The 23,660-nt window shown below is 34.4% G+C and overlaps 1 protein-coding gene across 4 annotated transcripts in view; it reads right to left on the bottom strand.

Annotated features, from left to right (window-relative positions):
• LOC122046501 (ATP-dependent DNA helicase MER3 homolog) overlaps window positions 1-23,660 on the bottom strand; it is a 77,581-nt gene that overhangs the window by 23,392 nt on the left and 30,529 nt on the right. For all 4 annotated transcript variants that reach the window (XM_042607222.1, XM_042607223.1, XM_042607225.1 and 1 more), the window contains 11 exons: window positions 20,005-20,076; window positions 19,869-19,918; window positions 19,625-19,742; window positions 19,477-19,540; window positions 19,307-19,390; window positions 13,623-13,748; window positions 13,332-13,528; window positions 13,047-13,235; window positions 12,705-12,956; window positions 12,534-12,583; window positions 12,396-12,413 (listed from right to left, as the gene is read on the bottom strand). In XM_042607222.1, coding sequence (XP_042463156.1) covers window positions 12,396-12,413; window positions 12,534-12,583; window positions 12,705-12,956; window positions 13,047-13,235; window positions 13,332-13,528; window positions 13,623-13,748; window positions 19,307-19,390; window positions 19,477-19,540; window positions 19,625-19,742; window positions 19,869-19,918; window positions 20,005-20,076 — 1,220 coding nt within the window. The remainder of the gene's footprint in view (window positions 1-12,395; window positions 12,414-12,533; window positions 12,584-12,704; window positions 12,957-13,046; window positions 13,236-13,331; window positions 13,529-13,622; window positions 13,749-19,306; window positions 19,391-19,476; window positions 19,541-19,624; window positions 19,743-19,868; window positions 19,919-20,004; window positions 20,077-23,660) is intronic.

The raw sequence follows: 23,660 nt of genomic DNA, 5'->3' as shown, positions 1-23,660 counted from the left end.
ATTTCAACCTTCCTAGTGCATTGATCTCAAACTTTTACCAAGCACTAACTGGGAAGTTGTCTTTCGCTATTGTCATCGTAACTATTATATCATCAATATACACTAAGAGCATGCGACTTCCACTAAAAAAGTGTTTAATAAAAAAAATATGATCGCCTTGGTTTTGTTGGTACCTGATAGCAATCATAACTCTGACAAATCTATCAAATCATGCTCGCGAAGATTGCTTAAGTCCATATTGTTGGTCCCGGTAGCGGTCGGCTAGAGGGGGGAGAATAGCCCTACAATCAAAAACGAACCTTCCTCGAACTTTTATAGCGTAATTAAATCTAACACTTGCAGAAATAGAATTAAGAAATTAAATAAAGAAAAAAAGGCACAATCGATTTACTTGATTACAACCAGGGAGGTTGTTAATTCAAGGAAATTAAAAGCGTACTAAAATTCTCCTTCAGACGAAGAAGTCTCTTTATAGCGATTTGCACACTCAATTATAGAACAGAACTCAAGAAGATTCAATTACAAGTGTTGTGTTCTATTTCCTAAGTCCAAGGGTCATTTTATAACCCTGGAAAATCTTATCCTGGGCTGGAAGGCGCCTTCCATAGGGCTGGAAGACGCCTCCAGCATGGCGCCAGTGGATAAAAGTTTATCCACTGCCAACGACAAAATCTGTCTGGTTGAAGGCGCATTCCATAGGCTGGAAGCCGCTTACGTACTGTTCATAGAAGGCGCCTTCCATCGCCTTCCATCAATGGAAGGCGCCTTCCACAGAAAACGCGGAGGCGCCTTCAACTTCATTTGAAGGCGCTGCCAGTAGCACTTACAATCACGTTATGCTCTTTTGCCGCTCCGATCGCCTTGGTGATTTCGGCCAACTGGAATAGGACTCATCCGAACCCTTTTTTCGGCCTTCTCCTCGAGCAAGCTTCCGCTCTGGCTCCTCGTCCCTCGGACCGCCGCGCGCGTCCTTCTTGTCCGCCGATGTACTCTTCCGCAGCACCTCGCCCCTCAGATGCACCGAGCCCATCGGTTCTCTCTCGTGTCGTCCTTCTCGCTAGCCGCGTCTTCCGCTCGACTTCTTGTGCTCCTAAGCTCCTACACACTTAGACATAGGGTTAAACACCAACAGAACCTAACCTGACTTGGTTGATCACATCAAAACTACCACGGGGTACCAACAATCTCTCCATTTTTAATGTGATCAAACCCAAGTTAAGTTAGGGTAATTAACAAAATTTCTAATTTTTGCAAGTAAAAAAAATTGCAAGTAAGAAAAATTTTCTAAGTAAAATTTGCTAGAAAAAAAATTGTACTAAAAAATTTTTAACCAGAAAAAAATTTGCAAGTACCCTCTAGACTTGGTCTTCCCTACTCCCCCTTTTGATCACTTTAAAAATGAGATTCATTTAAAAGTCTAAGAGGAAAAATAATAAAACCAGTGAAAAAAAATTCTAACTGTTTTAAAAAGATAAGAATTAATTAAAAAATATATTTAATTAATTTTTAACAGAAAATCAAGGTATTTTTATAACTTCTAAATGTTGAACAGTAGGTCAATTAAATATTTATTTCAATAATTGACTTTCAGACTGTGGCGAGGCACTAGACCTTCTTGGATATTAGAATAACAACCACTTTATAGAGAAAGCCTCTTAAAGAAATTTAATATTTAATTTGCTCTGAAAGCCATAATTTAAAAACATTCAATCCAAATATGATTTTGGAATCCAATATAGGTTCCTTCCTATTAGGTTAATTAAAAATTTCTTAGATATGTTTTCTGTGAAAATTTCCTAATCTGACCCTTATGGTATTTAAGGTACCACTATATTTTCTAATATATTGAATATTTAAGCATGCACGATTTTTCAAATTTTCCATTTCATTTTTCAAGCTTTCATTTTTATTTTTTATTTTATCAAATTCTTCTAATCGACAAGATTTAGCTAGAATTGATTTCAATTCTTTAATTTCTTTTTCTAATTTACAACAATTTTTTGTAAATAGTTTTATAAACTGAAATAACTTGTCAGGAGGAAGAGACCGCCTGACTTACCTTGTCGATCCTGTGATCCGAAGCTCCCCTGAAGTACTGCTTTCTTCCGATGTCGCTCCCCTTCATTGATACTTTCAAAGCTCATTTCGGACGAGCTTGCTTCGTCTCCTTCTTCTTGGTAACTTGCCACTAGCGTAAGTCCGGCAATGGCTTCAATTTCCGATTCGGACGACGTTTCGTCCCAGGTCGCCTTTATATTTTTGTACTTGTTTGCTTGGGTCAGCTTCTTGTCTTACTCTTGTCCTTGTCTTTCAATTCATTGCAATGGTAGCATCTTATCCTTCTTTTTCTACCCTGTACTTGATTAAATCTTTTAGTTTTAAATAACTTTTTAAATTTACGTACCATCAATGCTGTTTCATTATCATCGAGACAAGATTTTGAATCTTGTTTGTCCGCCTTTGCCTTTAAGGCAATGTTATGCTCCTTCGGACCTGCACATCTCGTTTCATGGACTTCAAAAGTTAAAAATAATTCTACTAAAGTAGTTGAATCTAGATCCTTAGATATATAATAAGCATCTACTAATGATGCTCATTCAGTATTTCTAGGGAATGCGTTAAGAGCGTACCTTAGCGAATCTCGATTACTTACCTTTTCTCTGAGATTCGTGAGTCCAGTGATGAACTCCTTGATCCTTGAGTGAAAGTGTACAACGATTTTGTCTTCTTCCAGTTTGATGTTGCTGATCTGGTTTCTGAGCAAATCTCGTCTCGTGAGTTTTACCTCCAATTTTCCTTCGTGTAGTTCCAGGAATTTCTCCCAGAGCTCCTTCGTAAACTCGTAGGCTCCGATCCAATTGACTTCTTGTGGCGGTAAGACGCTTAGCAAATGGAACTCTGCTTTGTCGTTTGCCACGAAATCGGCCTGCTCCTTTTTGATCCAGTGGTATTTTTCTTTGCCTTCGAGTGCTACAAAACCAAATTCTATTATTAAAAGCAAATCGAAATCAGTTTTGAAAAATACCTCCATCTTCTTCTTCGAGTTGGCGAAATCCCCCCTCAAACTTCGGTGGGTGGATGCTTGATCCGGTCATCTCGTGTGCTTCGTTCAATGGTTAATCCTCCTGAAGCGAACTTTTCTCTGCAACCACTTATTGGTCCAGGTAGCGACCAGCTAGAGGGGGGAGAATAGCCCTACAATCAAAAACGAACCTTCCTCGAACTTTTATAGCGTAATTAAATCTAACACTTGCATAAACGGAATTAAGAAATTAAATAAAGAAAAAAAGGCACAATCGATTTACTTGGTTACAACCAGGGAGGATGTTAATCCAAGGAAGTTAAAAGCATACTAAAACTCTCCTTCTGGCGGAGAAGCCTCTTTATAGCAATTTGCACACTCAATTATAGAACAAAACTCAAGAAGATTCAATTACAAGTGTTGTGTTCTATTTCCTAAGTCTAGGGGTCATTTTATAACCCCTGGAAAATCTTATCCTGGGCTGGAAGGCGCCTCCAGCATGGCGCCAATGGATAAAAGTTTATCTACTGCCAACGATAAAATCTGCCTGGTTGAAGGCGCCTTCCATAGAGCTAGAAGGTGTCTTCGTACTGTTCATAGAAGGCGCCTTCCATCAATGGAAGGTGTCTTCCACAGAAGGCGCGGAGGCGCCTTCGACAAAAGGCACGGAGGCGCCTTCGACAAAAGGCACGGAAGCGCCTTCAACTTCCTTTGAAGGCGCCTCCAGCAGTGCTTACAGTCACGTTATGCTCTTTTGCCGCTCCGATCACCTGGATAATTTCGGCCAACCGGAATAGGGCTCACCTGAACACTTTTTTTGGCCTTCTCCTCGAGCAAGCTTCCACTCCGGCTTCTCGTCCCACAGACCGCCGCATGCATCCTTCTCGTCCGCCGGTGTACTCTTCCGCAGCACCTCGTCCCTCAGACGCACCAAACCCGTCGACTCTCTCCCCTGCCGTCCTTCTCGCTAGCCACGTCTTTCGCTTGACTTCCTGTGCTCCTAAGCTCCTGCACACTTAGACACAGGGTTAAACACCAACAGGACCTTACCTAGTTTGGTTGATCACATCAAAACTACCACGGGGTACCAACACATATGAGCCTTTTAAAGTATGGCCATTCAAATTATTTTTATATCCTAGTAGGACCTACATGTAAATTTCTTCCTTTTGTACACTGAGCAAAAATGCATTCCTAATATCAAATTGAATGGTTTAATCCCACAGGTTTAAATATATCACTTAGCTACCAACCTTCCTTTATATCTCTCTATTAATCCATCTGCTCTATATTTTACTATATAAACCCATTTACACCCCATAACTTTATTTCCTTCTGCAACTTCACCAATCTCCATTTTTTTATTCTCTAATGCCTTCATTTCTTCATTCATGACTTGTTGCCATTTCTCATTAGATAATGCCTCGGATAAGGTAGTAGGAATGGCAATAGTATTAATCAAGAAAGTTTTATGTGATGGTGAAAGTAGATAGAAAGCGTGCAACAAGATACAAAAAGCCATTTTGTGCACTCTCTAGTTTTGTTTAAGAGCAATGGAAGATTTAGGTCCTCCTCACCTACATGAAATTTAGTTTCCACTTACTAAAAAATTAAAAATTGTTACCTCATTCTCAAGTTTTGGGTTGAATTCCTAGATATGCATTACTTCGGGGGTAAATTCAAGATCTTCTGCCTTGAGTACGCCTTGTCAAGTCTCACATTCTTAATGATAGAGTTGGAATTTTCATACACAAAATGGCATGGGATTTGACACTGTTTCAAACATATGATTTGACATAGATAAGGCACAGGTTTAGAAATAGGATTTAATATGGGTTTAGATATAGGCTGTGGCATAGATTTTAATACATAATTTTACAAGGACTCAGATACTAAGACATTGGAGATAATGATAGGTCGAATAAGAAATTCTCATCCTTATCTTCTAGTATATAGAATTCTCCTCATGAAGATGAGGTAGGGTGAAGTGAGACATTTATTCATTGAAAGTAACATCCATTGCAAGATTTAAAATTTTGAGATGTGTAAGAGCTTCAATTTATAATCTGAACAATACGATTTTGGTATCGTATTATGCTGTGCCAATATGATTATGATACTTTTTTAAATATAAAATATACTAATTAAAAAATAATTTTATTTATATTTGATTGTTATAAATGCTTATTATCAAACTATATTTGAAATGTTGAATGAAGACCTCAAGTTTTGATATTATCTCATCAAATATTTGATGCTTACTAATCTTTTGCAACAACTGTTAAATATATAAATTTAAAATATATATTTTTATTACTCATTTAAAATAGTTATAAATATTGATCTTAAATTTCACAATTTATTACAACCTTACATTTATAATGGTCATGATCTTCGGTTTCAACATCTTTAAATTTATTTTGATGATTTTATAGATTGATTATGTTACATTTATTTGAAAATTTCAAAATCTTTTAAAAATATTTTTTTTAGAATATGTAAAAGTATTATATTAATTTTCTATTGTATAGTAAAAGGATAAAGGGATGATAATTGATAATACATTGTGTGTGTGTGTTTGTGTGTGTATTATAATTCTTAAATTATAATTTTATTTCTTAATCTATATTGACATCACAAAAGTTTAACATACAAAATCATCTTTTAAAATACCAAATTTTATCTTATTTAAAAAAATTATATTTTAAATCATTTTTAAACTAATATTTTAAAAATTAAGATTGAGTAAAAGTCAATTTAGGGTTAACTATGGTCCACCAAGTAGACATGATAATTAGGATCAAATAAGTTTTAGATTAGATTTAATTTAATTTATTTTGATCTATTCAAAATTAAACTAACTTTACATATAGAATAATTTAGTTTAATCATAGTAGTATTTAGGAATTATATTATATTTAGGGGGCGTTTGGTTTAGGGGAATAGGAGTGGAGAATGGGAATGGGAATGGAAATCATTGATTGCCATTGTTAATGTTTGGATTATAGGAATAGGAATACAAATAAGGGAATGAATCCTTGAAATTGGGTAATGACTCATTCCCATGTACCTCCCCTTCAATGAGTCATTACCCTATTTTTATCAATCAAAATATTTCCTTATTCCAAAAATACCCTTGACCTAAAACTAAAATTCTTTTCCTTAATATCAAATATCAAAATATATTTATTTATTTTTTCTTTCATATCACTTCTCTCTCCTTGTTCTCTCTCATCATATTTTCTCTCTCATCATTTTATCACACTTTCCCTCTCCTTAATCTCTCCTATCACACTCTCCTTCCTCTTTTTTTCTCATTACACTTTCTCTCTCATCATACTTTCTCTCTCATTATACTTTCTCTCTCCTCAATCTCTCCCATCACACTCTCTTTTTTCTTTCGCTCTCATCACACTTTCGCTCTCATCACACTTTCTCTCTCCTCAATCTCTCTTGTCACACTCCCTCTTTTTTTTCCTCAACACACTTTCTCTTTCATCATACTTTCTCTCTCCTCAATCTCTCTTGTCACACTCCCTCTTTTTTTTCCTCAACACACTTTCGCTCTCATCACACTCTCTTGTCACACTCCCTCTTTTTTTTCCTCAACACACTTTCGCTTTCATCATACTTTCTCTCTCCTCAATCTCTCCCATCACACTCACTGTCCTCTTTTTTTCTTATCACACTTTCTCTCTCATCATACTTTCTCTCTCACCATACTTTCTCTCTCCTCAATCTCTCTCATCACACACTCTCTCCTCTTTTTTTCTCATTATATTTTCTTTCTCTCCATCCTCTCCTATCATACTTTCTCTCACATCGTATTTTCTCTCTCATCTTCTCTCATCATACTCTCTCCTATCACACTCTTTTCTCATTTTCTCTCATCACACTTTCTCTCTCTTCATTCTTTCTCATCACACTTTCTCTCTCATCATACTTTCTCTCTCATCATTCTCTTTCATCGTATTTTTCTCTCACATTTATCTTTCTCTCACATCTAATTTTTTCTCTTATTTTCCTTTAAGGGTAAAAAAGGAAATTTTGATTTATTCCGATAGAAAATATGCAACTAACCAAACATTGCTTTTAAGAGTGATATCCATACTCATACTCATTCTCATTCCACAATACAATGATTCTCATTCCGATTCTTATTCCTAGGAAAGAACCAAACGCCCCCTTAATTTTCTTTTCTATCTTTATTACTCCTCTATTTTTAAAGAGGGATTTTTTTTCTCCCTTAGTTTTATATTTATCCATGTGTATGGGTGGAGAATAAGAAATTAACAAAGAAAAATGTACTCCATGCTTAAAAAGATTTTTCTAGTCTTTGGATCTAAAAAGGAAACAAAATTATGATGAAAAAAATTAAATAAAAAGGAATTAATAATTTTAAAAAATAGATAAAAAATTAAGAAAAAATTAAAATTAAAAAGTGTTGCGGCTTTCCACCATGAGGTCGAGGCAATGAGGCCTCGCATCCAAGCAAGGCCACCGCAACGTTGCAAAGGCCTCACATGGCCACGAAGCCTTTCACGACCACTTCCGTGAGGCCACCGGGAGGAGCCGTGACGCAAGTAGCTTCACTCAGTGTCTATCGGCAAGTAGAACGCTAAATTTCACCCATGTCATTCGGCACGGATCGAAATTTTGCGTCGTTGTCTGTTGTCATATATTCACATTTTTAATTGAGGATGATAACATTTGTACTTTTCCTGAGTTAAGAATATCCTATAAATATACATTTTAATGTCGCGTCTACTTTCTCTCTATTTTGACTATGCACATGAACAAATGAGATGCCCAAATATCTTAAGACAATTATTTATAGTATGTACATTTGGATAGAATGTAGGCAATATTTCTAATGGACTTTTTTTATAAGGCAAGCAATTTATAAGATAAACGGTTGTAAGAGTTGCTTCCCCAAAAAAGATCTAGGCATACTTTTCTAGAATAAAAGGGCTCTGGTAGACCATAGGAGAGGACTATTTTTTTCTTTCTACAACTCTTTTTTTTTTTGAGTAAATTGACACAAAGTGACCCATGTAATATCCCCTCTTTTAAAAAATAAAGAGTTAGGACTTGATTAAAATAATTCTTATCCATCTAAACCTTTTAATATTGACCCTAAATTGGTTTTTAATCATGGAAACAAAAATTGGGAGGCATTACTAATATCATAAAGTAAAAAAATCCAAGTAACACGAATACAATCATCAATGAATAGCACAAATCATTTGGCCCTACAAACATCAATAGTAGTATAAGGACTTAAAGATTGAATGAGATAGAAGGAAAAAAGAGTTGCTTGTATTATTTAATTGAAACATACATGTGTCTTTAACAAGTCCACACACTTCACAATGGAAACTCTCAGCATCTATACTTAGGAAAAAATAGAAACAAAATTTTAATATTCTAAATGGTGGATGTTAAAGTCAATGATGATGAAGCCAAATCTTAACATTATTAGACAATAAAGTTATCCTTAGCAATGTTTGACTGACCCAAGGTTTTAAGATAGTAGAGCTCATTCTCGGTTTAGCATGTTCAATTATCTTTTCCAAATCTTTGTCCTAAAATACATAATATTTGTGATAAAAAAATATTTGCAACATAAATCTCAAGTAAGTTTTTTCATAGAGATAGTGTTTGAAAATTATATGAGACTTGACAAACATTTCCTTAAGGTTAATATTGGACTTACTTTAACATCTCCTACGCCTATTATAGTAGTTAAAGAACCATCAACTATGAATATTTTTTTATTGCAGAGAGAGTACATGGAAAAGGCACTTGGTTAGTTGGTCATATGATAGGTAGCTCTTCAATTCATGATCCAAGAAGCAAATTATATCTAAGAAATTTAATCCGATAAAGGATGGAAATATTCCTCAGTACACCAATGAATAAGTACCCAAAGAGTTGTCAAGATTGCAGAAAAGTTCGGTGAGAGACAGGAAAGATCGACAATGAAGGTCGGGTGATAGGAAAAAATCCAACTATGAAGGTTAATAATAAGGAAAATTCAACACAATAGCTAAAAATTTGGATATGATGGGTAGAAAACAGAAAGAATTCGATCTAGCTGTGAAAGCTAATATGAAAAATATTCTATTTTGTCTTTAGAAAACAAAAAAAATGGAGAAAAAGAGAGAACAGAGGGTTCAGATGCTTGCTCACACTGAGATAGCAAGGTTGATCAATAAGAAAAGTGAAGGAGGCTAGGGTTAGTAGTTCTTCAATGGTCATGACAGGAGAGACAAGTAGAATTTAGGGTGACAGCTAGCATTTGAAGAGATGCTAGGGTTTGCTCAGGGTACCATGTTGGAAATTAAAACTTGTACTACTTAAAAATATTTGTCAAACACATGGGATCCTAACCTCTTACATATTAAAAACTAATAAAGAAACTCTGACAAACTTTTTAAAACTAATAGACTTTTATGAAATTATATTTTTCCCATAATTTTGTTTTTTCTTCCTTCAATTTTGCTGGCAAATGTGACCTTTTAAAGTTATAGTTAGCTTTGACTAATACATATAGTTGCTCAAAGATCCTTACTCCAGGCTTGGTTTTATTTTGTTGTATTATTTTGTCTTGTTCATATTCCTTTTGGTACTTTTGTATTTTTGTAATAAAAGAATGATAAAAATATATACCTAGTTTTTAAACTTCCTAATTATCTTCGGTTAGTGTAATTGATTACATCACTCTAGGTTTTCTATTATCCCACTGTCACGTGTAATGTGAAAATTATAACCCGGGGCATGACATACAGAGTTTATTTCTTTACTTTCAATGATGAATTAATTAGTGATTTGTTTATATTCATTTTTATACTCTTTTGCTCAACTAGATATGTATATATTTGACAATTCAAATTCATAAACTCTACAATGACGACAACAACAACTAAACCTTATCTCACTGGGTGGGTTTGATAAATCTAGTATTTACTTTGATTAAAATTAATAAATCATATATATTGATCAACTATTCTAATTTTACTTACATGTGATAAGTTTAGACAATAAATTTTATAATTAGAATTATTTTATGATATTGATAATTCGATTAGCAATACAATTTGGTTGATTAGATACCTAAATATTTAGAATTTAAATATTTGTGATATATAATTTAATTTTCTTTAAATTAAATTTTTGGCAAAATTTTAATTGTTTGATATTATAGTTTTTATACATGTTTGATTCAATATATAAATTGTTTAATATTAATTTTATTTAGTGTCAATTAATTCCAAGTGATAGAAAAATAATTTTAATTTATTTATTTATTTATTAACCAATTACGGGTAGACAGATTTGAATTTTAATTATAGCATTTTGTCCAATTAATAACTACTTTACTTTACTCTTTGAATTTTTTATTTATAAAACTAAAGGTTTTGGTTAATTCAACCTTAAGTTTTCTGATTTAAAAAAAAATCTGGTTAAAATCAAAATTCTTGTGTAATGAAATACAGATTCTCTTTATTTAAAACTAACTTTTCTTCTTTAATAAAATCAATTTTTCTAGTTAATTTAAACTTAAATTTCTAGTTTAATCAAATGAATATTTCTGCTTAATTTTTACTGGTTTAATAAAACTAAATTTTCTGATCAATTTAAACATAAGTTTAATGATTTATAAAAAAAGGTTTATAACTAATTCAAATATAAGTTTACTTGTTTAATCAAACTAAGTTTTGGATTAATTTGAATATCAGTTTACTAGTGTAATCAAACTAATATTTTTGAATAAGTCATTAAATTAAACATAAATTTACTGGATTCATCAAACTAGGTTTCTGATTAATTTAAACCTAAGTTTACTGGATTAATAAAATGGAGGTTTTAATTAATTTAAAACCAAGCATGTTTGGTCAACTTAAATCAAAGATTTTTAGTTTAATAATCCTAAAAAAAAATATTTATTTTGGTTAATTAAATAGTAAAAGAATATGCTAGAAATATAAAGTGACAAACACTTAAACTAAAAATTATCAAATTGATCATTTTATTTAAATGATTTTATTAATTTATCTGTCATGATGATTCCTTGCCATCTTTAAATCTATATTATAAGTTGCCCCCGGACTACAATACAACGGTTAGGCCCTTTAAGCAATTAACTAGGCATCTAAGGTTTGAATCTCAGCTACGACACGATTTTCCTCCCGTGTGACGACAAATCTAAAAATGTTGGCCGCTTGGATGGGCCTCCGTCCTATGGCCGGTGTGAAATTTCAATGTAACCGGACCGGTCACTTCTAGAATTAGTCGGTTTGAAGAGCTAAATACCTAGATTATCAAAAAAAAAAAAAATCTATATTAAAAGCTATATTATATTTTCATTTTGCATACCCAGACACTCATTGCCTTTTGATTGCAATGAAACATGACTCTGTTTATAATGTAATGCATAATTATTAATTGATAATTTGTCTTCCATGCAAATTTTTAGTTATCTATAGTTATTTTTAATATCTATATGTATTTATTGACAACTGTTTCACCTTGACTTGGAGAAATTTTACCCAATGTTTACGCTACCAGTGTTTATGTTGACCCTACTACTACAATATTTACTAGATTCTAGAAAACCAGCCTAAAACATGGAACTATGGAATAGCTATAGGTGCAATTATTATTTTTATTCATTTAGTTTTTGTAGTTGTAATAAACGTTTTATTTTTTAAATTGTAAACCATTATTTGATTTTTTCTATGTATGCTCATGTTAATATTTTTAATGTGGATGGCAATTCTTGTAATGTTCTAACGCATGTATTACTGGGTGCGTTGGGGTATGACTGTTATACTCAGCCAATCACTTTCAACTCTTTCCCATGCAGACTTTTACTTATCACATTAGATAGTCTTCCAGAGAGTAATACCTCCAGCACTATGCTATGTTAGAGCAATTAAATGATGAATTAAGTTAAGCAAAGAGACATGAAGATAGGAAGCATAGATGGAAGGTTGCAACCTTCATTACTTCCAGCAAATCATCCTCAACATGCAAAAGTATGTTTTAGTGAACAGCTGTGTTATTTTGTATTAAAAAAAGGCATCAAATCTTTTATGATTTGATATATCATTTGACAGCATAAGATCCACTTGCATTAAATGCATGAAGTATGGTTGCTTTTGTATGACTCCAAATGAATGACAATCATGAATCATGGACCCAGAAATGAAGATTGGCCAAGAATGCAGTAGAAGATGTTGCTTTGTTTGAAAATTTCACAGGTAGTCACACAAAGTTTCACTGCTACAAAACACAATCTACTAATATATCAAAACCTGCTTGTGCAAGTAACTTGTAGAGAGAAATTGAAAAAATTCATACGCCATACCTGGGGAACTCTTCAGCTCTGTGGTAAAAATCCAGAGAAGGTCAAGACATGAAAAAAGGCATAAACAATTTTAAAGCGCTGTGGATGAAAGTCAAAACACTACTGTAGACTAGAAAAAGTATTTATGAGATACAATACCTTAACTTTTCGTGAAAAAGTATCATATTGTCTTCTTCTGAGCCTATTAACTGTACAAAAATAGTCCTTTCACTTGTAGGAAAATACGAACAACATAGAGAACATATAAATATTTGATTGGGAAATGTTTGAATTGCATGCATAGCAATAAAACATAGCATTGGAACATACTATATCTGCATAATGATGTCTGTTAGATGTAGCTGATTGACATGTGCGGTAGAGTGTAATTATCAACTTCAACCTCCCTGCCTTCATGCATTCAGACTCCTCTATCTTTATCTCAACTTTTGGAGGAAGTAATAGTAGAGATTCTTTAATGTGGTTTCCAAATGGATATTTGCGACCTGTAAGTATTTCTATTTTCCTAGGATCAGCTGCAGCCAAGCTTTCAAATGAATTAACTCCTGCTGATTGCAGTGCCTACCAATAGAAAGGAAAGTCCAGTAGTAAAGCAAGATATAGAAACTCCTTGCAAGGTATGGCAACTAAGAAAAGAGGATGTCACTCAACCTTTGCAGTCACCATCCCAATGCCAGGAAGTTGTTTCAACAAGTAAGGGCTATTCTCCCAGAGCTTGTGGTGCAAACATTTTGCTAGAAGTATGGAACTTATGGCTCCCTTGTAACTTTTTCTATAGATGTAACATTCTTTCATGCATTTAGCAATCCTAGATCCTCTCGTGCATATAGAGGTCACATCCTGCGGGAACACAGAGCTTTCACATTATAAATATTTAAAAAAATAGGGTTAAATATATCATCAGCTACAATAAAAATAAAAATAAATTTAAAAGACCTGGTTAAAAGACAAATCATGAACCAAAGGATCACCAGTCAAGCAGTCATTTGCGAGTACAAATATCTTCTCCTCTCTTGTCTGGATACGCTTTTTTCTCTTTCCATTTTCAGTTAGTACATGAAATCGAAGTCGACCTTCTTTGTCAGAGTTTATGTCATTCAAGAGTTTCTTCTCATTGCGCCTCAGTTGGATCCCTTGTGAGAGTTGTTAGGAGAATTGAATGTCAGCAAAATATCAAATGTGCAATTCAAACACAAAATGATCTAGCATATATTTTAATCCACATACAAGATAACTCTTCAGAACGAGAGATTATATGAAGCACGTCTTCTACACTGGAACTTCCAGGAGCATTCACAATAAGCTTCATAGTATTGAATTTCAAGTAAAATTTTGTCATCAGTCTTCCTGGTTCTGCAAGCTCAACGGTGAATCTCAGTTCATAAGACTTAACAATCTCAAAGTTAAATAGGTAGCATAATCTTATGTAGAGCTTATTCTGCATTATTACCCCTGATTAACAATACTATAGAGAATACTGCTCTCTCTAGATTACTCTAGAGGTTCAGATACTCAAACAGAGTCAAAATCTAATCTCAACTTAGAAAGAGTGTTTCCAGTGACTTAGGTTACTGCAGTGCACATTAGAGGTTAATAAAAAAATTCAGATTTTGAGACAGAGCCTAGCCTAACTCAAGGTATTCCCAAACATCATATAAGGTGAATTCTCAAGGGAGGAGAATAATAGAATTTCCATCATCATTCCTTTTTGAATTGTTTGGGAAAAGTGGTTCTGCAAAAGCTATGGGATAAAGCTAAACAGTGAAAGTTATTGTTTTTGTTTTCAAAATGATCTCTAAGTAGTTACAAGCATGGATTAAAATATCGACCTGTGCCGAGATTTTTGGTCCCAAACTGGAACGATACGGTTTCGGTATCATATCGGGCCATGCCGATACGGTTTCAGTATTTTTTTTATTTATATATAGTAATTATTAGATAAATATGTTTATTGTGTATAATTTAAAAAGAAGTTGTATATTGATTTTATATAAGTTATTGAACAACTTAATGTGGTTGGAAAAAATAATTAAATATAGTTTTCTTTAAAGATGTATTAATAACTTGAATTAAAATTGATACATCATAATCATATAAATTAATTGTTTATTCATTTAATTAATTATTAGTTTAAATAATATATATTTAAAATAGTAAAAAATCAAAATATCAATTAAATAATAAAAAAATACAAAATAATAATAAAAAATTATCGGAATATAAATATGATTTTTTAGATTTTTTAAATTTTTTAAATAAAATTTAAAATAGTATAAAAAAGTATTTTTATAATATCAATTAATATTTTTTATTTTAAATATATTTTATAGGGATAATTTAATTAGGGTTTATGAAAATCTATTCGAAATATCACACCTCAGTTGAGAATTGTTTAAATTAATTAAATATTTTTTTCTTTTTCAGTGATAATAGGCATCATCGCGCAACGTTTCCGACACCAACGAAGGCGTCGCGGGACACTTCCAGCGGCACCAGAAGCGTCACGACACTTCCACAAGCCCTTGAAGCATCGCGGGGCGCTTCCGGTAATGTCTCCCGCGGTGCCAGAAGCCTCCTGCAACGCTTCCGGCAGCACGTAGGTGTCCCATGATCATCGATCGCACACGAAATTTATTCGCGTGCAATGCCGGTTTCGCTTCTGCACCAGAACCATAAATTCTGGCGATTTCGGCCGACACGGCTCAGCACTTCAAACACTGATTACAAGAACATTGTCTTTTGCTCTTCTGATATAGGCTTAAACAGAGCTCTTTATGTAGCCAACCCCACCAAGTTAGAACACAGCTTGATTTGTCTTTTTTGCTATAATACATGTGTTTTGTTTATTGCTATAGTCCATGTTAACTCGTGTCCTAAAAATCTAATGTCTCCTTCCCAACACATTTAGTTTAAGAAGAGAAGGGGAAATCCCACCAATGTTATATATAGAGGTAAATTATAATTATATATAAAGGCTTGCTTACTTGGGTGCACAGCTAAGAAGGAAGAGGCAGAGGGAAAGGCTTTACATGTCCCTTACCCACTTCCTTTCATTTCCATCCTATTCATCTGCTAAATCAAACATGCAAGAGTGTGATGGCCACTTATACATAAAGTTAGTATGATTTTTGAATTATTCCAAAATTAACCTTAATATTTGAGAATGACTAAACATTAATTTATATTCCGTACTTAGTTTATCTAAGTGAAACTTAATAGAGAAAAAACTTGCAAATATGATATTGACCTAATAAATTCATAGGTACACTATATAGGTAATAAAATAAGGGCTATAGTTGGTATATATTGTAGGATATAATGCATAGCCAGAGGGTGTGAATAGCTGATAGCCTAAAAATGAAAATTCAACTTCTCTTGCAAGTCAAAGGCTTAGGTAAATGCTAAATTATCAAAAAATATATGTGTTTGTTAGTACTTAGTATGAGAAATAAAATCGTAAAAATGAAAATGTAAATTATCAGATAATCTGAAAGCAATATTAAGAGAGATATTAACGTGGTTTGTACTCTCTTGTCCTTCTCAACCACCTGATTCATTGGGTGAATCTTTCAACGAAAACTACTATCAAGTGTCCTTCGCAAGAGGTGGAGAAACCTCCTATGATCGTACAAGAATTCTTCTCTTACAAAATATATAAACAGTGAGAACAGTTCTCAACAGTTGAAATTCTCATGTGAGCTAAAGCGTTGATGATTTCTAGCTCCAAGAGTCATTGCAGGCACTTAGGAACAAAAGAATGAGAGTATTTTATGTTTTGAGATACCCTTGCACCCCCATTATGTATGTTAATTACCCTTAAATCAGCAGATAAGGCAAGCCAAATAATTTTTTATTACTCAAATCTTCTTCAGTTGATCAAAACGCTGATGTGAAAACCTTAATAGCCTACAACTAGTCGCCAATCAACTCAAATGCTAATTCCATCGACTGTTATAAGTCACCTCAAACCAATTCCAAGACAATCCAACAATAACTAGTTTTTTAGTTGAGTTGTCTGCTCAAACTTTCAATCGACTAATACAACTTCAAGTCAACTCCAATGGATAAGATAATAAACTTATCATGCTAATAGATAATTTTCAAATTGACTGAAACACCTAAACAGTCAGTTCAATCTCAAGCTATTTCGAACAATTGACTACCTAGTCAACTCAATAGCTTCAATCAATTGAATCCTTCTTCTTTCGTTCAAGCTGAAACAAAACCTTTTTGTCATGAGCAGAACGTTTATAATTGATTCCTGAGTCGACTCAAGACTTCAATCAATTGATAATAATGTCTAGTTGACTAAATTTCTATAAGGATTCTGAATTAATTTAAGATGAAGTTGAAACGTTGAGTATGACTAGGAACTCATTGATCCTTGATTGTACAAACCACTAGGTAGACTCTAGTAAAATAAACAACCCAAGATTACATCCCATCATAAACCTTCAACTCACTATCTTCAATGTCGCCAATGCATCTCGCCTCTAAGTCCATCTCATGAGGTCTTGGGTCCCTTTTATGCATTTAGCGCTTCAAGCTTGCTCTATGTCATTGTTTGCCTTGCCTTCGAGTTCACCTTGTTCTAGGCCTCTAAGGCATCAAATTAATAAACTACTTGACCACATGAGTCTTGCATCATGAACACCCCGCTAAGTCCTATCGAAGCTTAAGCTCTTGGTCTTCCAACTAGACCCTATCGAACTATAAGAAATCTGCTAAGCTCTAGGTCAACTTGGACCTTGTAAGCAGCCAGCCAAGCTTATCAACCTTACCTTCCAATCTTCCTATGTGACTATCGAGTCACAAGCTTTGCAAGCTGCCAAACTCCTGATTGAACTCAACTCTCCTTTATGAAATTTTCAGACTTCATATGCAACCTGTCAAGCACCTACACACTCAACACACATTTCATAACACAAAATAAACTTAAAAGCTTTGCCAACCACATCAAAATAAAATAGTCGATCTCGGCCACTTGGAGATTGATGGCATTAAAAATTATCACATAATTGTTGTCCTTTTTGCCAAGTTTGATTGTAAATATCACTAGGCAAGTTGACCTTGTTGATTTTTCCTTAAAAATGGCTTACTAGACAATTGCATGTCATGACAAAAAAAACTTTCCTATACACTTATAGTTACATTACTAAACAGAATAACAGTTTGTTGACAATTGTGCAGTATAGCTTTCTCATTCCTATATTTTCTTGTCTACAAAATCATCACCAATTAAAATAGGAATCAACAAGCATTAGAAGAGCAGTAACAAAAACATGACAAAAGCTATCCACAAAAAGGTTAATATTAATAATTATGCCAAAAATAAACTCATTCTGCTATAACATAGGTTTCTCAAAAATCAGAAACAAATTAAGTAGACAGTTGTCATTTTGAACATTTAAAATAAATTAGCTACACCTGCACCATTATTAAAAAGCTAAGAACTCCACTGTAAAAGGTTTAAATTTTTTTTACTTCAATAGATATATGCATTTCAAGTCATAATTCTAGAAGTGTGAACAATGTCCTAACTCTAAGTGTCAGTTACCTTCAAAAGAAAAAAAAAATGAAGGGATGGAAAAGTTGGAAAACAAGATGTAAATAAAAGGAAGTCTCATTTTTTCAACTTTTCCATCCTTTGCAAGAAACTTAAAGTAGATTGACCAAGATTTAAAATCTCGTTCCGTTTTGCCTAATATAGGCAAAACATTTAGTTCTGCTTGCGGACCGGCACTGGCACAGCCACACCTCCAGTGCCGGCAAGCCTCAAGGCCCCGCGGGCCCGGCAATGGGTCCGGAGGCGTCGCTATAGGCAAGCGACACGTCTAGTGGCATCACGTAGGCCCGGCAACGCTTCTAGACGCGTTGCGCCTGCATGGAGCTGGCTGGCGACATGTCTAGAGGCGTCGCACTAGCCCGGAGGCTGCCAACGACTCATGAGGCATTGCGCTAGCTCAGTGGCTCGTCCGAACATAGCAACGCTTCGCGGCGTGAAATAGGTGGGCAAAATTGGGCAAAACAGTGGGGGCAAATGTTTTAACTTAGATTTAATTAAGTTAATAATTTTAATCAATCCCTTGGGATAATTTAAATAGGTTTAATTAAAGTCTAATAAAATTATCTCTTTAATTTAATATATATATATATTAAAAAAAAAAAAAAAATTAAATTATTTAGATTTTTTTATTTTTAGTTAATATATTTTATATTTAAAATACTAAAACTATGTTGACACGGCACGATATGATACCGAAACTGTATCGTTCCGTTCCGGAATCAAAAGCTCGGCATGAGTCAAGATTTTAAACCTTGAGTATGACTAGAAACGGCGAGAAAACAAGGAACAATTATTAAGCATACCTTTGGATGAGAAGTGAGAATTGAGCATAAGTTGGATCACGACTCCACTAACATTTTAGCAAATGAGCATGCATCCAATGGTGTGAAGAATCCAAAGCAAATAAAAGATCAATTACTCTCATTCCACATTGTGCAGCGTATTGAATGCAAGTCATATAATAAATCAATGAAATCATCAAAAGAAACTGGAGAAACCTTTCAAATGAGGCATAAGTAATAGGAAGCAATAATATGTGGGTCATAACAGCCGCCATGATTTCAAAGCCTAAATTGTAATTCAAGAAACCTTATCATCCAAAAATTGCTGTTTTCCCAAGACAGTTTCTTAGCAGGACAAAAGAAAGTACAAGTGCAAGTGTATTTTATCATACAAAAAGAAACAAATCATGTGTAATGACTATTTACCAGAGATCCAACACATTTAATCAGTATAGTGATCATACCACTAGTATGTGTGTTGTCAGAATCATCATTTGAAGTCCCTGGATTTCTATTATATACAAACTTGAATTCAAATTCCATAAAACATCAAATATAGGTACCTAAAGGCTTTAACAAGAAACCATCTTCATCAGTCCAAACCATTCCATGTTCTGACAGTTCCTTAATCTTTTCCATGCATATTTCTGATTATAAGAAAATATGAATATTGAATGTTCATATGACCATGAACTTAAAGACTTAACCATGAAATCACATGTAAAAATATTACCTAGCATGTGCTTTTCCAGGCATTCAGAAGGAATTCCTCTCTTTAACCCATAGTTTTCTGGATTCTGATTTGAAATGTGAAATTAGATAACTCTCGGAAGATGTTTATCTATAGGCAGGAACTATCTTGAACAATAATGAAAAAGTACCTTCTTTATCCTTACATGCAGGTATGAACATTTCAGCCATTCAATTGCCAAGCTTATATCAGAAACAATCAGCTGAACAATCTCAGCCATCAGATGTTCCGTTGCACAAGAAAGCAACCTAGGAAGACAAACAATTGTTGAAACTAGAAAATAAGAAAATTATTAAACTACAATCAAAGCAAGGATGGTTTATATAAGAAAAATCAGAAGTTTAAATGTTCCAGATAGGAATTCTGTAGCATACTGAGATTCAACCAGTTCACACCCATTCAGGAGGCTTTCATATAGATGTACCTAAATATGTACCATACAGATTTCAGAAAAAAAAAATCAAAGAAAAACAGAAGCAAAAGTTAAAAGAGAACTTCTGTGGGTATAACCGTGTCCCTTCTTGTCATTATTATAACTGTTCCAGTATCATCAAATGGTGGGCGTCCAGCCCTCCCACACATCTACAGAGATCAAGGGATAAGTTTAGCCTTTTAAAAGTGAGAGTTAGATATAATAGACTGGCAATGACAATTTTAAAAGTAATTAAGTGAAGATGCTGATGAAAGAGCTAAGCACATAAAGAAGTTGCATGAAAGTGTTAAGGCAACCATTGAGAAGCAAAATGACAAGTACACACAGAAAGCGCATGGAGTTTAATGAGGGTGATTTGGTCTGGATTCATGTAAGGAATGAGAGGTTTCCTCAAGTTAAATTTAGAAAATTGAAACGAAAGGCAGATGGTCCATTTAAGGTACTTAAGAGAATTGGCAAGAATTCTTATGAAACTGAACTAGCTAAAGATTATGGAGTGTCCTCAACATTCAATGTGAGTGACTTAAGTCCTTATCATGGAACAAATGAGGACAAGACTTTTTCAACCCAGGGAGATTAACACAGGAATGCAAAATGTGCTACTACCCGCTCTTGTATACCTTGTTGAACCTATGGTATCATCTTCAACCCATGAACTAAATAAGTGCAAGGCCAACTTGATTGAGCATCCTAAAGAGTCAAGGAGCATGCATAATGTTTCTTGAAACAAGTTACAGCAAGATTTAAGGGGCACGAAGATTTCAGAAACAAGTCAAAGCATTTTCCAAGGTAAAGTTATGGGTTTGCAAGATTAATAGGGAGAGTAAATTTAGCCATTTTTTAAACAAATCAAAGCAAGGGTTAAGGGCATGCAGATTTTGAAACTAAGTCAAAGCATTTTCCAAGGAAAACTGAGGTAACCAATAGAACCTTGGGGAACGAACTTAGAAGCTATGTTGGCAAAAACATCAAGCACGTGTGAAACAATGATGGTTTTGCTCCATCTCCAACGATACCTCGTTCTCAAAGCTGCCACTATCAATCAAAACCAAGCACACCTTGCCATGAGAAGTACATCAGGTGTGAAATACATTCTTCCTCACCCAACTCTCGTCCTCAGCCGTATACAATACTTTCAAGCTGCGTTGCACCACGATGGACCTACCATGATCAGCATAGTCACCTCTTCTTCATCAACATCATATTTTGGTTCGCTATTGGGTTCATTTTCTTCATCTAAAACAGGCGGGCAAACCAAGCTAACCAGTAGAAACTTGGGGAACGAACTCAAAAACTATGTTGGTAAAAACATCAAGTAGTGGGATCTCATGCTTCCACAAATTGAGTAAACTGTTCCATGCATCATAGCATTGGTAAGAGTCCTTTTGAGGTTGTTTATGGTTCTAATCCTACTGGTCCTAAGGATATAGTTCCTCATTCTACAATTAAGTAATTAAGTGGAGATGCAGATAAAAGAGCTAAGCAAATAAAGAAGTTGCATGAGAGTATTAAGGCAACCAATGAGAAGCAAAATGAAAAGTACATGCAATCTGCAACAAATACAGAAAGTGCATGGAGTTTAATTGGTTGCAAGATGCCAACAAACACAAAAAGCACATGTAGTTTAATGAGGGTGATTAGGTCTGGATTCACGTAAGGAAGGAGAGGTTTCCTCAAGGTAAATTTGTGAAATTGAAACTAAAGGCAGATGGTCCATTTGGCAAGAATGCTTATGAGATTGAAATATCTAAAGATTATGGAGTGTGCTCTACGTCCAATGTGGCTGACTTATCATGAAACAAATGAGGACTAAAGGACAATACTTTTTCAACCCAGGGAGATTGGCACAAGAATGTAGAATATGTTACAACCCACCCTTGTGTACCTTGTTGAACCTGGTATTATCTTTCATTCCATGAACCAAATAAGTGAAACCCAACATGATTGAGCATCCTAAAGAGTTAAGAAGCATGCAAAAAATTTATTAAAACAAGTTAAAGCATGGGTTGAGGGGCATGCAGATTTGGGAAAAAAAGTCAAAGCATTTTCCAAGGTAATTCCTTTGCAAAATTCATAGGGAGAGTAAATTCAGCCACTTTTTTAAACAAGTCAAAGCATTTTCAACAAAAAAGTTATGGTTGTGCAAGATTCAAATGGGGAGCACTTTTAGCTTATCTTTTTAACCAAGAAGAACCTTTAAGAGCTTAGTTATTAGTAGTTAATGAGTAAATTTCGTAGTACCCTATGTATGAAGGGTTACCTGATCTATGAAGGGGTTGTTTTATCCATTAATATTCATTTGGGTGTTTGGGAGTCAAAACAAGAAGCTTGAACTTTGATTGTGTATAAAGAATGTTAATACCCCAAATGGTTGAAGGGAGATTGTTGGAACCCAAGTGATGTTAACCATAATTTTGTTGTTTGGTCAAATCAGTTTAAGTTAGGCCTTACTTTTGTGTTTGATGCGTGTCTAAGTATGCAGGGGCTTAGAAAAACACACAGAACTAGTCGATGACTCAAGGTCTGATGGAGTACGATGAAGGGTGCTATAAGACATCTGAGGTAACTAAACATGGAGTAGAAGACGTAAGCAAGCAAGAAGGATGGATCAGGAAGGGAGCCAATGGATTCAGTACATTTGAGGGATGAGAAGCTTAGCGGAAGAGTACACCGAAGATCAAGAAGGATGCATAGGGAGTGAGCCAGAGGGCTTGGTGAATCCAAGAGACGAGAAGCCAGAAGACTACTTAAGGTAAGCTGTGACGATCCAAGTTGAGTGAAATTATAATTGAGAGGAAGAGTAGACTCAACTTAGGCGGACATGATTGCAGTTAACCTAAGTCAAAAGTTTCGGGCAATCAGAAACATGATTTTGATTGATTGAAACTATCGACTGAAAAACATGTCTTGATGCACGGTATTCTATCCTCTTATCTTTTTAAACAAATATTCGCAAAGATCATGTGACCGAAAAAAGAGGTGTGGTCCAACATGAAGATGATGTGGCGAGTGACTCACTCAGAGATCCGAATTGACCGAGAATCATGTGACCAAAAAAGATTTGGTCGATCAAAAAGTTGCCTTGTCAGCAAAGGCGAAAAGAGATGACCTATTCATGGATGATCAGCAGTTTTCTATCAACTGAAGATGCCATGTTAGCAAAGTGATCAGATCGAGGCGAAGGCTATAAAATAAGAACCAGAGGCTCGAGATTACAACACAATACACATATACAAGCTATGAAATTGTTGTCTCATTCTTTTTATTGTTTCTATATTTCATTGTAATACTCAATTGTACTAAGAGGTTTCTACACCTCCGGCTCTTTATCGAAGAGGAGAGAAGTAGTGAACAACGCTGTGCATAGGCCTTGGACTAGCAACCTAAGGGTTGTGAGCCAAGTAAATCTCAATGTTCATTTCTAGTATGCTTGTGATTGTTTTATTTATGTTTCTATTTTAATGTGTGTCTTTGATAAGAAATTAGCAAGAGAAAGAAAACTGGTTTTATTTCAAGTTCACTATTCACCCGTCTCCCTTAGTGATCTCAACGCTAGCTTTCGCATTATGATCACTCTAACAAAGAACTCTGAGTTTTCTCTTCTAGTCTGTATTTCTTAGAAATGTCCTTTAGTGGTGAGCCATGTCTTGGTCTGAATCCGAATGTGCAACCTGAGGGTGGTGGATTTCTGTATCATTTAATGAAGCTACAGTTGGTGGCGACCTTTATCTTG

The sequence above is a fragment of the Zingiber officinale genome, chromosome 2B (genome assembly GCF_018446385.1).
Source record: "Zingiber officinale cultivar Zhangliang chromosome 2B, Zo_v1.1, whole genome shotgun sequence".
Lineage (NCBI taxonomy): Eukaryota > Viridiplantae > Streptophyta > Magnoliopsida > Zingiberales > Zingiberaceae > Zingiber > Zingiber officinale.
Note: the sequence above shows the minus strand (reverse complement) of the source record. Positions and strands in the feature narration are given on the sequence as shown.